Source organism: Podarcis vaucheri (assembly GCF_965113315.1).
Source record: "Podarcis vaucheri genome assembly, chromosome: 1".
In the NCBI taxonomy this organism is placed as follows: Eukaryota; Metazoa; Chordata; class Lepidosauria; order Squamata; family Lacertidae; genus Podarcis; species Podarcis vaucheri.
This window is the reverse complement of record NC_138759.1, coordinates 62412166-62428445: the sequence shown is the minus strand read 5'-3', so window position 1 is coordinate 62428445 and position 16280 is coordinate 62412166. Positions and strand designations below refer to the sequence as shown.

Sequence of the window (16280 nt, the reverse complement as noted above, 5' to 3'; positions counted from 1 at the left end):
TCAAAAGAATCCTGGGAACTGTAGCTGGGAACTGCAAGTCTACGAGGTAAACTACAGTTTCCAGGATTGGACGGGGTTGCACAGTAAGGTCTGTATACAGCCAGACTATGACAAAGAAAAGTAAGAATGGTACTGGTCTGATCACCAAGGACCTTGTTGTACTCAACAACGCCCAACATGCCCAGACTAGCTATCTGTTCTCTTTGCAGAATGTTGCTGCCTTAGTGTGGAAGTTTTGATGAGTGAAAGATTAAGCATACCAATTTGAGAGAGAACTGTTTTCCCTCTAAAGTTCAGTAATACCTGGTTGTCATGAGATGTTCCCAAAAGAAAAGCATGGGAAACGCATTGACAGCAGACACCCATGATACTTCCATGCAAAATGGGCAAGGAAACAAAAAGGAAGGCAGCTCTGAAAACTAGCTCTATGATTTCCACAGCTTGGAAGCAATTAAAAAGCTATTCATGCCTTCACTAGTCAAAAGCAGAAAACATGTAATAATGATGGGTTGCCCACAATATTGCCTACTATGGTACAATTGATACTTTGTTCTACAGCAACTGAAATGAAAACCTGACTTACCAAGTTACTTCAAAAACGCATTGCTACTCTAGGCTCGCAGGCTGAGAATCAGTTAAGCACAAGGAACCATTGTTATCCTTACCTCTTCCTCACTTACAGCAAATACATATGAGTCTTTTGCATATGATAGATAGATACGCCAAGGGCAATACCAACACAACAAATAAAATGGCAGCTGCTGTGCCAGTATTGAAGCAATGGCAGGGTTAGATACTTCATATACTATGTGATAAAATCACAATTAGCACTAAAGTGAAGATCAGATACTCTTATCACCAGAACACAGTAGCTCATATCTGGTTTTCTGCTAAGCCTAGAGGCTTTTTGGAGTTTCTTATAATTCCTTTCTGCACATTTGCCCTGATTTGCGCCAGGGACTCAGCTGCCCTCCATGCCTAGTCAGCAGCCGGGAGACAGATCTCAAGTGTTTCCTGAACCTCACAGTAACCCAGGGAAAAAGCTAACAAATAGCAGCCAGGCAAACAAAGCAGAGACCCTCTGGGTGCCATGGAGGATCCAGATATTATTGTTTTGAGAAGTAACAGAGAGGAGAATCTGATGCAGATGAAAACTCTTCTAGATGTCTGATTTAGTAGCCCTTTCAGGCTACTGTTGCTGTTCACTGTTATCATGAAGGTATGGGTTGTAGGAACAAGCATGCTAGGTTCCAAGCATGCTAGGTTCCCCTGCCCTGTGGTCATTCTCATGGCCCTCCATGAATTGCTTTGTGAGTGAAGGAATGACCACCGGGTGTGGAGCACACTTCCACTCGCAGACAAGCCACTGCTGTCTGTACATCATGCCCTCTATCTAACCTTTGCTCTCTTGGTAGTCTGCCGTGCCCTGTCTGTGACCTTTGTCTCTTTCGATTAAACATTGTACAGGGGGAAAGTGACGCGATGGAAACAGGTGCCAAAATAACTTTGTACCACCCCCCGATCTCACGACTGGAAGATGTGTAAAGGGCACCATCCAAAATGTATCTGACTGGTTTTGCATATTGTGCTAATAAAAAGAGCCTCGGCAGAGCTAGCTAGGAGCTTGCTTATGCACAGCTCACCTGATGACCAACACCTGTCTCGTGTCCTTCACTTCAGTGAGATGCAGGGATCCTCCTGTATATCTGAAAATTCTCCACATATTTAGATACTTGATTTTCACATTTCACACAGCAACCCTCCAAGGAGAGCTAGTGCACTTACTACTGAAACACCAGCGTCAAAACATTTAAGAGGACAGTGTCAAAACAGTAATATATTTCAGTTATTAAAAAAAAATCATGATAAAAGTTATTGTTTAAGGTGAACTGAAAAAGTAAAATGTAGTATGAAATAGCTTTAATTAACCACATGGGGCTGGTTCCCATGGTCTGAAATATCATCCACTGCTGTCAAGAAAACCCTCTTGAGCTCAATTCAGGATTGGGCTCAGAAAACCAAGCTATTTTCCCCAAAGACAGAGAAAATCACTTGTTTTTTCTGGCCTCATTTCTGAGCACAACAGGACTTCTGAGTATCCCCTTCCCTAAATGCCCCGCAGCATTTAAAAGTATTAAACGCTTTATAGCCCAAGCTGGAGAAGATTACTGTAATGAGTATGGGTTGCTCGTGCGTAAGTTGCCGCCTCTCCTGGCTATGTTGCCTGGTTAAACCTTTCTGTCTGGACAGCCCTTCACTTCGTGGCTGCCTCAGTCGCTAGCAGAATCAGTCAGTGGGCGTTTCTTAAACCTTATCCAACATAAATGTTGTTTGACGCCAAGTCTCCTCCTACTCTCCCTGCGCGGAAGTCTTCTGCGCAGGGAGGGCGTGGGTAGCGGAGGACCTGTGCTCTCCCCGCTGGTGTCCGGTGAAGAGTCCTGGAGCCCTCTCGCCGGTTCCCCCATCTGCCCCCCTTTATCCCTGGTGTTGCACTGATTTGCTTCCCCATCTGTTGAGCTGCCTCTCTCCCTGCTGGGCCCTTCTCCAGCATCATTTGAGAGCCTTCCCTCCACCTCTAGCTCCAATGTCAGTTCCCTGACAATTACTTTTGTTTCAGATACAGACTAGCGCTATTGGCTAGGCAAATTTACATTTCTCATTCTTTCTGTAAGTTCAATAAGATATTCCCCACTTTATGAATGGCCATGTTCTATTATGTCCCTCTTTGAACGTCATGTCAAGGAGCAGAACCTGCTCAGTATTGACAATCACCTTCTTTACTGCTCATCCAGGTGAGAGCTGTCAAGCCCCAAAACTCAATGCTTTTAAATGCTTGGTGAAGAACTTAGATAAAGGCTTTAAGCTGACTTAAAAATAATAATTTGTTGCTCCCCCACTTTGCAGTGCATTTTCCTGTCACTTTCCCACCTGAAAAAGTCTTCTTTTTTGTGGATCTGTTGTGCTATTGCAACAGAGCACTTTAATCCTACTCTAGTTGTGCAAAGCTAAATTTCTGGTATGCGCTTGAATCCCTTTCACAATAGTGACAGCCTGCAAGCTCTGAAAGTAAAAATGTATTAGAATTTATGACTCATTCTCAAAATGTTTTTTCTGTCAAAAGCATTTGATGCAAAGAAAGTAATATTGTACACACTTTGCTGTACCATCCAGGGCATGCAATAAAGGAGATACCACACATGTTTAAAAGTGAAAGAGTGAACAATTCCAATGTAAGTCCTACAGCAGTCGTAATGCTTGAGACTGCAGTCTTAGAAGGTTAAAAAACTTACACGACATTCTTTGCAGTTCTTGGTTAAAATCCTCTGACCTTCTGCCAACACTTTTCCTCCATAGATGCATTTGGCTAGAATTTTCAAAATAAATAAAAACATCAGTATTTAGTAGTAAGTGCAGATAAATTATACAGTTTAGTACAAACAATATTGCTTTAAGTCAATCTAGATGCACTGTGGTAAATATGATGTACTCATTTTGCTTTCAGGAGCAGCCAGTGTTAATTGCTCACATTTATTTTGACTATAATAGTAAATTCATTACAAAAACTATTATCTTGAACCATTTCACAACTCACTCTGACAAACTAGGCTACTTAGTGACCTGAAGCAGAAGAACAGATATTGAACTTGATTCATTAACAGAATTAGTCATGGCAGTGACATTTTGTGGAGCAGGCACAGTATATTTGTATTAAGATATGCCTGTATGGGCAAAGTATTGACAACCTGGATGGACTTACTGGATCACAATGTATAGTTTCTGATTTATCTACACCATATCAAGACAGGTGAAAACAGAACTGTGCCCCTGTGTAACTGGAGCAGTGTCTCAGGTGAGCCACAGGTATTCATTAACTATCATAATTGATTAGATCACTGCTGGAAATACAGGGCTAACAAACACATAGAAAAAGGAAGACACCATAGAAAGATCCACACTGATGACTATCTGTAACATTAAAATTAGCTTATGGGGCATATGGATCTCACTTTTCTTTGCTGATTGTCTTTTAGAAACTTTTAAAAATGAACTAAAACTCAAATATTGTATTTCTTAAAAGGTAACGGTAAAGGACCCCTGACAGTTAAGTCCAGTCATGAACGATTCTGGGGTTGCGGTGCTCATCTCACTTTACTGGCTGAGAGAGCCGACGTTTGTCCACAGACAATTTTTCCGGGTCATGTGGCCAGCATGACTAAGCCGCTTCTGGCGAAACCAGAGCAGTGCACGGAAATGCCGTTTACCTTCCTGCCGGAGCGGTACCTATTTATCTACTTGCACTAGACGTGTTTTCGAACTGCTAGGTTGGCAGGAGCTGGGACCGAGCAACGGGAGCTCACCCATCGCGGGGATTTGAACTGCCGACCTTCTGATCGGCAAGCCCTAGGCTCAGTGGTTTAGACCACAATGCCACCCACGTCCCATTGTATTTCTTACATACTTTTAATTTCAGAAAGGAATGCATATATACAACAGACTTTATAATTGTCTGTTATGCTATCCTTTCCCAAGCAGAGGCCCCTTGAGCCATGCCAGATACATCTCCATGAATGAGGAAATATAATTCCTTTAAGGATAGGTAAATTTTTAAAAAAATTCTTAGTTCAGGGAGAAAAACCTGGAACAACTCAAAAGGCCTCTGTTTGCACAATATGGGTTGGAAATATGCTGTAAAAAAGTCAGTCATGTCAGATATAGCTCCATGATACCTGACTTCTGAGGAACTACAGATCTGTATTTTGGTATGGTAGTACTGGTGCCAGAGACAAAAATATATATAGTGTGACCAAAGTACAGATCTCTACTCAAGACGACAGGCACTCAATTCTTAAACGGACCCTCAGTATCCTTGAGATTATGGGTACTTTCAAGCAAGTATCATTTCTGGCAATGGATTGAATATTAGCTCCAAAATCTTTGTTTGGTTAGAAAATAAATTGGCTTAGACACTGTTACTTCATGGGGTACATATGTAATAAGGTGCCCAGTGCTCCAAATTATTAAAGCTAGAAAAACTAAATTCCCCCAGGTTGTGTCATTAATACAGATAAATGAAAGCTTCAAATATGTTGTTGTTGTTGTTGTTGTTGTTGTTGTTACAATTATGTAATTTATTATCTGCCCTCCACCCTAAGGTCCCAGGGCAGGGTACATTAAAACACATTACAACTCAATATTAAAAGCAGTTTAAAATAACTTACAATTTATACCCAAATGTTGCTTCCTAATAGCACAATGTATTAGAAACTCTAGTTATGACTTCCTAACACATTTGCATTACTGTAGCCATAATAAAAAAGAATGTCCTCTTTAACTCCAGTAAAAGAGGAATACTAAATAACATTGCTCTTTAAACCAGTTCCCCTTCAAGAACCTCAAACACTGCAGAATGGGACAAAACCTTACTTTTCAACCTTTCAAATTATATCTATAATTTTCCTTGGTAACAGTCATGCAACTAGGTCTGAGGTAAAAAACGAGAAATAGGAAAGGTGGTAATAGGCCCAGGGCAAGCAGAGGAACTAGAAATATTACACCATACTGAAATTTTATCCTCAGCAGTTGCACTTTACTTCTACAAATTCTCCCCATATACTGTCCATCAACTTCTAAATGTTACACCACAGTGTATGCTAGCAAGAAAGGGTGTGTGTGTGTAAATCCTATAAAATATCTTCTTTGAAATCCATCTATACCACCACATTTTGACAATCAAAGTTTCACTTATGTGATTTCATCACTATTCTAATGATTGTTGAATGCTACTTTTTTGATGTAGGTTGCCTATTTTAAAGGTATGTTTTATTATCACATTTTTGTATTGCATTAGATTGTTATAAGATGTACATTTTTTGTTTCTTCAGCTTGTAAACCACTTTGAGTATTGTAAGATAGAAAGACGGCATACAAATTAAAAATGAAGATGACGATGATCTTTGAAGAATACAGCATGTCAAGAGTATATAATGATGATCTGCCTCCCAGCTAGACATAGCATGCAGCCCAAAAGGTTTAACAAACTACACTTTTCAGATTGTTCAACTGGCAACTGTTGGTTGGCAGGTAAATAGGGCAACATTGATAATGGAATAAAGTACCAAAGATTTAACATTCCTAGCTGGGGTGCAGCCATATCAAAGTGACAAAACTATATCATGCACGATGAGGAAATTCTCTGGACTAACATCAACAAGCAGAAGTCTGCAATACCTTTAATGTATTGCTCCCATTATATATGATTCTGTATTTAGGCCGTTCCACCATGATGCCATAGAATTAGTTTCAGAAGACCTGTCAACACGGGTATGATGCAATTCAATAGCACATAGTGTGGTTAGGCAGTGGTGCTCACCTGATCTCCCATTATCTGTTGCTGCTGCTTACCAGGAATGAGGGAGGAACACTCAACAGATTGGCTCTGATGGTACATTTGCATGGCACCAGGCTCTTCACTGTCTCACCCTCTATCAAGCAGCAGCAAATCAGCAGGAGGCTAAATGAGCACCAACAACCAACAGTACTCTACTGATGTGATTAAGTCATACCCTTCTATATTAATATATAGATATAGTTCTGTCTCTTAGCCTATCATTTTTTTAAACAATTGGTTTTATTGAGACTCCCTATTTTCTGTTTGGAACTTTGCATTTTGTCTTACTCATCTGTTGACTGTAATAAACACCTGACTAACTTTTGTGTGGTAAATGTGGCATTTTTGCAGCTACGGCTTGTAAATCATCATCTTATAAAATATAAAACCTAGATTTTGTCTTTCTGATGGGCACAGGGCTGGTGGAGGTATTTTTCAGCTTCAAATGTGACAGCCTATATAACAAGGCTGGATGTAGACTAAAAGGGAAGAAAAATCTGAATAATAGTCAGACTTTGCCAGAAAGTCAGTTTTGATCTCAAAAAGCATGTTCTGTACTGGAGGGATTAACTAAAGATAACTGAGAAAAAAGAATCCCCCTGCATTTTTCAGGTAAGAAATGCTAGTTGCTTTAACTCATTTTTTTTAAAAAATGGCTAATTATCTGCTCAATAAGCCCTAAGGAAAGATAATTATAGTTGATCATACTGTCAATGACTGTATGGACAAAGGGCAGAGAAATCAATCCACACAGTATCATCAGTACAGACAGCTTCAGTGTCTGGAACAACATGGACCCCAAAAACTGTCCCAAGTATATCATTCTGTCAAGATTTGCAATCAATTTTAATCAATGTTTACATCTATTTCTTCTAACAGATTTCCAAGTACACCAACAAGTTGAGATGGGTGTCAACCAAAAAAACACAAAAGAGTAGGTTTGTTCATTCATTCATATTTTAATTAGAGGACATGAAACAAAAGAAAAGATTATTGTGACTATGTGGTTAAATTCAGTTCTAATGCTAAACCATGGTCTCCTTCTGGGCCCACGTGTTCCCTCTCCCCTTGCCTCCTGAACAGAAAGAGTTCAGAAGCCTTTGCCCCCCTTTCAACATGGCTTATCACTTCATCTGAGCCAGGAATCATAGTTTGATGCTAACCATGGTTAGTTTCAACAAACCAGCTCCACAACCCATGATCTGACGTTGGCTTATTTTGAAACTTACTATTAATCATGTTAAACCGCAATCCCTGATTCAGATGAAATGACTAGCGGAAGAACCTGGGAGATGGCAAGGCTTATTCACATTGCACATAGCCATAGTTTACCGTCCCTTTCAAACATGACCCTTATGTGGTCTGAATCATATGTAAAAGTAAAATTTTACTAATTATGAATTTTAAGTCAATTACATGGTATGAGCATATTTTTTAACTCCAGGATATCTCTCTCCCAGAAAATGCAAGGTGGAGTCAAATTTCAAATTACTTCCCAGGGAGTAGGGGCTTTCCGAATTGAAGTGACATCACTCCACAACTTTACTACATAACTAACAACAACAACAACAACAACAACAACAACAACAACGAGTATGTAAAATCAGTATGACTGAGAAAAAGAAGAGAGCACAATACCTATACTTACACTTGCACAATTTGCAGCACTGGCCTGTTAAATGGACTGGAAGGCGATCTGGCGAACAGTTCAATGGTGGGCAGGCCATTCGCCGGCACTCCACTACTCCACTCTGTAAAATAATAGAAAAATAGGATTAAAACACCTGTATAAAGCAGGATTAGCCAACATGGTGCTCTCTCTACAACTCCCATCATCTTTGGCCATTGACCACGCTGGCTAGAGCTGATGGGAGCTAGAAGTTCGAAAAGCTCTGCAGGGTACCACATTGGCTATCTTTGGTATAAAGTAATGTATATTTTAGGGGTCAGGAAACATTCTAAACTTGTGGAAAAAATAATTAGCTTAGATATGAATATTTGGATAAGATATACTGCAACTACAATTTCACCATTCTGAAGCAACCATAATCATATCCAGCTGCTACCTATGTGAACATCTATTAAATTTCAGATATAAATTATTTCCCTTATTCCACCAATCACTGTGGGTTAGACAATAGAAGCCATCTACCCATTTTTACAAATACAAAATAACACCTTCACAGTCTCTGTCAATCATCTTCATTTTAACAAACAGTTTTCTATTTTCTTGGGCAAACAAAACCTCTCTTCTGATAGTTATCAAATAATTTCAACAGTACAAGATTTACATACTAATCAACTTTTGTTCCTCTGATGTTGAAAATAATAAATACCACAATCACAATATACATGTCGTTGTCATGCAAAATGCAACTCGTGCATACAATTAAGATAATGTCTCCTTTCCCACAAACTTCAGTAATACAATTCTAAATTGTACACAGGAAACACCAAAATGTTCAGTAAAAAACATAGCCGTCTAAATACAGGAAAGAAACTGCTTTTAGGCAGGTATCATTTTTGATTGCCTCCCCATACTCTGTACATAATGCTATGCATAATGCCAATAACTAACCCTACAAGTTGACATTATGTACTCAACAAACATACTGAATTGTAATGAGCCATCTTACCCCCATATATAAGTTAGAAGTTTCTTACTTTGCAAGTACAATTCCTGCAGTGATCATCTTCAACCCATGAGTCTTTGTCTCGATAGATCACTCCATTTACTTGACAAGTCTTCTCACAGTGACAGTTTTCCAACTGACTAAGCCTCATTTCTGCATAATTTAGCTATAAATGAAAGTTACTTGATTTAATTCCTAGAATTCATGCACATGGGTTCATACAAAGGAAAATAAAAGCACAGCTTAGTGATCTTCAGAGGAATTAGGTTTTATCATACTGACAAAATCACATGAAAACAGCATGACTTTAAGCTGGTATAAATCAGCCCAGATCCATAGAAGGCAATCGCATATGCTTTGCTAGTGTATTTATTTCAGTCCAAATTAAAGAAACCTATGTATATGGGATGATGATCTCAGGGCAATTGTCTAATCTGTTAACTGGCAATCAAAGTAACACCATGTCTGCAGCACATAATTATTAACTTTTTAAATAATAACTACTATGTCTATAAATAACAACTTATCCATTTAGAACTTTAGTGTCCAATTCTTGGCTCTCTATTCTGGAAAATGTTAAGAACTGGAAAATGTTCAAAATGATCTGTATTCCAAATCCACTAGTCAAACCCGAAACATGAAGCTCATAGATGTAGCTCTTTCCCTGGTTCCCATCTGGCTTCCTGGAATTTATCAATATGCAGGATATGCAGCAGAATAAGGTTTGAATAGAATGCCATGGAGAGATAGACTGGGGAAGTCCCAAGGGAAGTGACTTGTAATGGATAATACATGATATATAAAATTATGCATGTCATGGAGTAAATGGATAGCAAAAAGTTTTTCGCCCTCTCTTATACTGCTGAAACTCCAGGGCATACAATGCAGCTGAGTGTTCGAAGATTTAGCACAGACAAAATGAAGCACCTTTTCATACAGCATATAGTGGCTAAAGAATTCGCTCCATCAAGCTGCAGTAATGGTAACTGACTCAGATGGCATTAAAAGAAGATTAGACAAATTCATGGAGAATAAGGTTTTCAATGGCTACTAGGGATGATGGCTATGTTCCACTGCCAGAGGCAGTGTGCTGCTGAATACCAGTTGCTGAGAATTGCAAACAGTGTTCTCAGGTCCTGTTTGTGGGTTTTGCATAGGTATTTGAGAACGGCAAATTGGACTAGATGGGACTCTGGCCTGATCCATTGCTTTTCTAATGTTAAAACACTTCCCCACCCCTTCCTGTCTGAAGCATATTATTCAGGCAAACTCTGCATTCATTCACAACATACCACACATCCAACAGTAAATACGTATACTCCTGATAGGAGCCATAATTCAGACCAGACGCAGGGCCTTTCCACTTCCAGCGTATGTTTTGAACATTTACAGCATATAAAGGGACATAATGGGTATTACATAGAAAGGGTATTTTGTGCAAGAAGATTGCACACTGCATAAGCAGCTTGGCCTCGGGATAAATATAGGAAGAGCGCACTGCTAACACCTGTGCTCTCAGAACCATTACAAGTATTCTAGAAATACTTCCATAATTCCAGAAATAAATGAAACAACACCTACCCCTATAAAAGCAAACACAAGGATAAAGTCCAGCACACTTTTGCTTTCAATTAGAAGGTTTGTCCAGGATGTTGGTGGGAGAAAATTTTGGTGGATTTTGGATATGTTGCTTAGCTAACTTTTAACAATGTTTTGAAATAATAAATATTTGTGTTCAAATTATATATAAGTTATATTTTATCTATACTGGAGGCTCATGGTTGCTGGGCTGTCACTGGCTATAACCCAATGGTGCATGTAGGACACTGTGGGGTCTTTGCGTGTAGCAGATTATGCTTTCTGTCATGTAGGATAGAATGGTTTTGTACGTGAATTAATTGAATTAATTGTCAAAAGGAGAGGTGGTAGTCATTAGGACGTGCAACATTAGAAAAAACAAGATAATTCATGGAGGAAAAGACTTCTCATGTATTTGATCTCATGTTTGGAAACCAATTGCATTTGAAACTGAACAGCAGGTACTTCTGTTGCAGATGCAGAATTCATACATGGGACAACAGGCTTGGCCAACTTCAGTCTCTGTCTTCCTACTTGCCATGGTGGCAAGGGGAGGTGCAGTGCAAATTCCATAGTAATCAATCATAGTAGTCTTCCTTATTGAAATAATTTGATCCTAAGCACTCCAGGAAGAAAGAAGCAATCTTTAGGCCTTTAATCAGATTGAGTACTCAATTGCTGAAAGACCAAATCTATGTCAATAAAAGTAATCTGAGGCTATTTGTACTTATGGGTACAGAAAGAGGGGCTTCTTCACCTTTTTTATATTCTTAAAAAGAAAAAAGGTCTACTTAAAGGGGCATTTAAGGGTGAAAGCGAGCAGGCAAACCACATAATTTCATCATTAAATACATAATCTAGTAGCAATGTACAAGAGTGATTTGTTTTGTGCCAGGACTTCAGCGTCACATCTCAGCCTTGAAAAATAACCAGCAAATATCAAAAAATGAGACACTGAGCATGAGACACTCATCATAAAGTCACAACAACCTGATCACACAGGTGTGCAATTAGGGACGAAGGCTTCAAGCTTAGACATGACAACTGATATGTGTCATTTTAGAACTGAACCACTAAGTTTCTATTTAGCAATAAATAAAATGAGCAATTTTGCATTCTGCTTGCATTTCTCTGACAATTAAACAAACAAGTGTGACATGTTCTCACTGGTCTATGAATGCAACAAAATACTAAATTTATGTACTGCAAAAGGCAATGAAACAGCAGTTCCTGAGAATATGGAATAAGAAGGTAAAGAGCATTCCACTTGTAGGGGTGCTTGTAACCTTCAGAATGTTAATTATGTATTATCTAGAATAAAAAAATATCAGCAAGAAAAATATAATTAACTGCAGCAAGGACAAGTCACTCAATGCACTATGTAATTGGCACCTACTAAGACCACCAGCATGTCTCAGAATAATTATCTCACTTTCCAGAAGTAAAATGAACTGAAATTTAATATTTTTCTTTCTCCAAGTGATCAAGTCCAAAGCATGCTGATTAAGACAGTAGAATTAAAACATGAAGATGGAAGATGAGAAAGAAAAGCATAAAGAGTATGGGGACATTAAATAGGGGTATACTGGGGGGGGGGGAGGAATCACTGTAGACTGTACTGCCTTGTGCAGTTTTCATACAAACCAAAACCAAAAATAAATAATGCAATGGCACTTTTAAGTTCCATTAATTTAAAAAGGTCAAAAGTGCATGCTTACTCAGAAGTAAGTTTCATTTTGTTCAACAGGACTTACTCCCAGGAAAGGCATTATAGGACTGTAGCCTATAAGCACTGGTCCACTGAAATTAGCAGGGCTTAAGAGGGCTTATCTAGGGACGCGGGTGGCGCTGTGGGTTAAAGCCTCAGCGCCTAGGGCTTGCCGATCGAAAGGTCGGCAGTTCAAATCCCCGCGGCGGGGTGCGCTCCCGTCGTTCGGTCCCAGCGCCTGCCAACCTAGCAGTTCGAAAGCACCCCCGGGTGCAAGTAGATAAATAGGTACCGCTTACCAGCGGGAAGGTAAACGGCGTTCCGTGTGCTGCGCTGGCTCGCCAGATGCAGCTTTGTCACGCTGGCCACGTGACCCGGAAGTGTCTCCGGACAGCGCTGGCCCCCGGCCAATAGATGTGAGATGGGCGCACAAACCCCAGAGTCTGTCAAGACTGGCCCGTTCGGGCAGGGGTACCTTTACCTTTACCTTTAAGAGGGCTTATATTTGGCTGATTTATGTGCCAGATTTCAAACCATCAGCTTTGCAAAGATTTGAAACAGACAGTGGCCATGATTGCATGTCCTGCTAACCAGTGGTGAGCAGGAAGAAGCCATAGCAAGTCTTGGGTACACAACTGGGAGGACTTCAGAGGCTTTTAGTTTGACTTTCACTTAAAATAGGCTTGTCATGTCATCTAGACCAGGGATCATACTTTATGCCTGGTTAGTTTAAACAACCTAGATTTGTGGCACATGGTTTAAAGTTGATTTGGTTTTGACCCTGGCCACAGTTATGAACCATGATCTCTGATCCATATGACACAACAAGCGGGCTTTAATACAGTGGTTCTCAAACCATGTGCTGCACCAGGAGAGGATGGCAAGTGTGGCAGGAAGATTCAAGAACAATCAAATATAAACATTTAAACATTTCAGTGTAGTGTAGTGTAGTGTAGTGTGTGTATATATGTGCAGAATATGGATAGATATCTTTTCTAAATGAAAGCAAGAGCATCAAGTGCGATTGAGGACAATCCTAGCTGTGATCCAGAATCGCTGTTTGAACAGAGTACAGTGGTACCTCAGGTTAAGAACTTAATTCGTTCTGGTGGTCCGTTCTTAACCTGAAACTGTTCTTAACCTGAGGTACCACTTTAGCTAATGGGGCCTCCCGCTGCCACCGCGCTGCTGCTGCGTGATTTCTGTTCTCACCCTGAAGCAAAGTTCTTAACCCGAGATACTATTTCTGGGTTACCAGAGTCTGTAACCTGAAGAGTCTGTAACCCAAGGTACCACTGTATGGGAGAAGACTCATTTATAATTTTTATTTTGGAAGTGTAGCCCAAATAAAACTGCTTTAAGAGAAAGCGGGGGGGGGGGAGGAATGCTGAAGGCATCCTAGCCTTGTGGGAAGATAACGGGAGAACACTTACATTTGAGGTTTGTTCCTGCTCATGATGTAAAAACAGAGCCAGTATGTATACACAATGTTTTGTTTTATAATTGGCATTTTAATGCTATGAAAGTGTGTTATTATAAACAAGATAAGCACATGGAACAAGAACAAGTGAAGGCAGCTCAGAAACAAAATAGGATTTAGACAGCATCTGATGAGCAGCCACTGCTGCCTGACTACTGGTAAAACTCCAATCCCAATGACCTCCATTTCTCATCATCATGCTATCCCATGCAAAAAAAACCCCCAATATTATGTAAGGGTTAGATATAGAACAGGCTATTAACAATAACTGGAAGGGTACAGATTTTTATGTGTTTTATTTCTATGAAGGGAAACGAATGATGTAGGAAACAACCATGTTTGACAACTATGCATCAGGTTAGATAAATACTTGTGCCTATCTTGTTTTCTTATTCCATTAGGCAACCCTCAGCATCAGCATTCAACCACAATTCAAACAAAAAGGAAAAATGCATTCTGTGTGGATCAGTAACTTATTCTTCCATTTATAGCATGAAATAAGTCCTTGACATAATGATACATAAACTGGGGGGGGGGGGGAGAAATGTGTACATGGTTGCCCAAATATTGGAAGCAAATGACAACTTGGATGTAAAACTGGGAACAAAGGTCAGGTACCTACTTTTGCTGTCATTTTAGCCAGAAGTTCTTGCAAATCCATAATTCCTTGAACCAGGCTTAAGAAGTCACTGCAGGTTGGACAGGCTCAATAAAGGAAGGAAGGAAAACAGCAGATAAAAACCATATTATACAAAAAAAAAAACTACCATATGCTTAACTCACTAGCTATTGATTCTAGCATTTGTAATACAAATATTACAAAGATTATAAGAAAATGAAAACATATGGACATTTTAATAGAAAATAAAATTAATAATTTAAATTGGGTTGTCTCGCACATATATGACATATTATTGGAAATATTGGAAGTAACAGAAAAGCATGGGCAGAAGTGTAGTATCGCACAGTCTGCAATTCAGTCCAGTTTTCTCTGGCTTATAAGCAATGAAGCCATCAGAACAGACAAATCTGAACTGATCTGGTGTGATGATAGTAATGTGTAGCCTAGTTCAATGCAAACTGGAAAATGGGGGTCCAGAATTTGTTGGCTTTCCCAATGAAACTGTCATCTAGGTCACTTATAAGATCAGTTTAAATGAACAGAAAATAAATATGTGCAGTCAAACATATGAAGGAGTAAAACATTTATATCTATAACTCCCCAGCCTGCTTTTACTGAGAAAATTTGGGAAAACATAGTCTTAGTTGTTCAACTACAAAGTGGTACTTCTCAGGAAGAATGCAACATTGTTGTGCAACAAATTGAATAGGCACTACAAAACACTCATTTTTGTTTAAAGTATTTTTGTAAACTTAATTTTAAATATTTTATACTTAAAAGTGCTACTTACTGCGATTCAGATTAGGGCATTGTGTTATATATCCATTAGGCATGAAGATGACTTTCACATCTTGAATGATACCCTTTGTAACAGAAGAGATAGCTGGTAATATAGATTATAGTCATACAATTAAAATTGTACAAAATAATTCACAATTTATGTCTTGATAAGGCATAACAAATTAATACAATCATACTCATTTACAAATTAAAATCACATGAACTTTTTAAAAAGATACCACTGAATTGGTAAATATATAATTTCTTTCTTCAATTAAAAAAACCATAGCTTTTGATTTTTTAAAAAATTATCGGGTAGGTTTTTATGATTCATGAGTAAGTGAAGTTAAGTACTCTCATTGGCCAGAAGATAACATTTAACATCAGCTAACCAAATTTATGCACTTTTAAGAACCAAGTGTACTGGTCACTTTACACACTAGCTTAAATATTTCCTGTTCATTCACTATTTATCAATTTCATATTAAAAAATGAGAACAAAATACAACAATATTGTAGGTTCATACTGCTTGATCTAACAAAACTAGTTGACAAAATATTTACAGATTTTAAAAATAGAAATGTTAATATTATTGATTTGGGGAATAAAGTTTTAGAGCCCACTCTGGAACCTCATGGTAAAACATAATAAGTAACAACTGTTCTGGCAAGTAAAAAATTCTGAACACAAAGCCTGGTCAGCCATAGACCTTATGATTTTCACTTTATATGAAAAGTTTAATGAATTTATATTTCACTTAACTATTTTTACCATGCCCTTCAAATAATATTCCTATGGCATTAAGTAAAGATCCAAACTCAACACCACAGTCCAGAGTGTGGCTAAGAATGCTTAAGTCTCACTATTTTCAATGACACAAAAACTAAAATCATATGGTGAATTGCAGTCAGTCACACACAAACACAGACACAAAGACGAGCAATGAAAACCCTATGAACGAAAACCTTTGAAAGGTCTACTAGAGAGCAAATGCCAATGGAACTATTCTAGTCTGAAGCCACTTTCACAAGGTGACTCATTCATAGTACAATGATTCCACAGAAAGGTTTCTCCACCCCTCTTCCACCGA

General features: G+C 38.8%; 1 protein-coding gene across 4 annotated transcripts in view; it reads right to left on the bottom strand.

Annotated features, from left to right (window-relative positions):
* The window catches only part of NELL1 (neural EGFL like 1), a 382749-nt gene that overhangs the window by 252543 nt on the left and 113926 nt on the right, over positions 1-16280 (bottom strand). For all 4 annotated transcript variants that reach the window (XM_082195852.1, XM_082195851.1, XM_082195854.1 and 1 more), the window contains exons 6-10: positions 15200-15272; positions 14410-14492; positions 9053-9187; positions 8037-8139; positions 3291-3364 (exon numbers count right to left, since the gene is read on the bottom strand). In XM_082195852.1, the coding sequence (XP_082051978.1) occupies positions 3291-3364; positions 8037-8139; positions 9053-9187; positions 14410-14492; positions 15200-15272 (468 nt within the window). The remainder of the gene's footprint in view (positions 1-3290; positions 3365-8036; positions 8140-9052; positions 9188-14409; positions 14493-15199; positions 15273-16280) is intronic.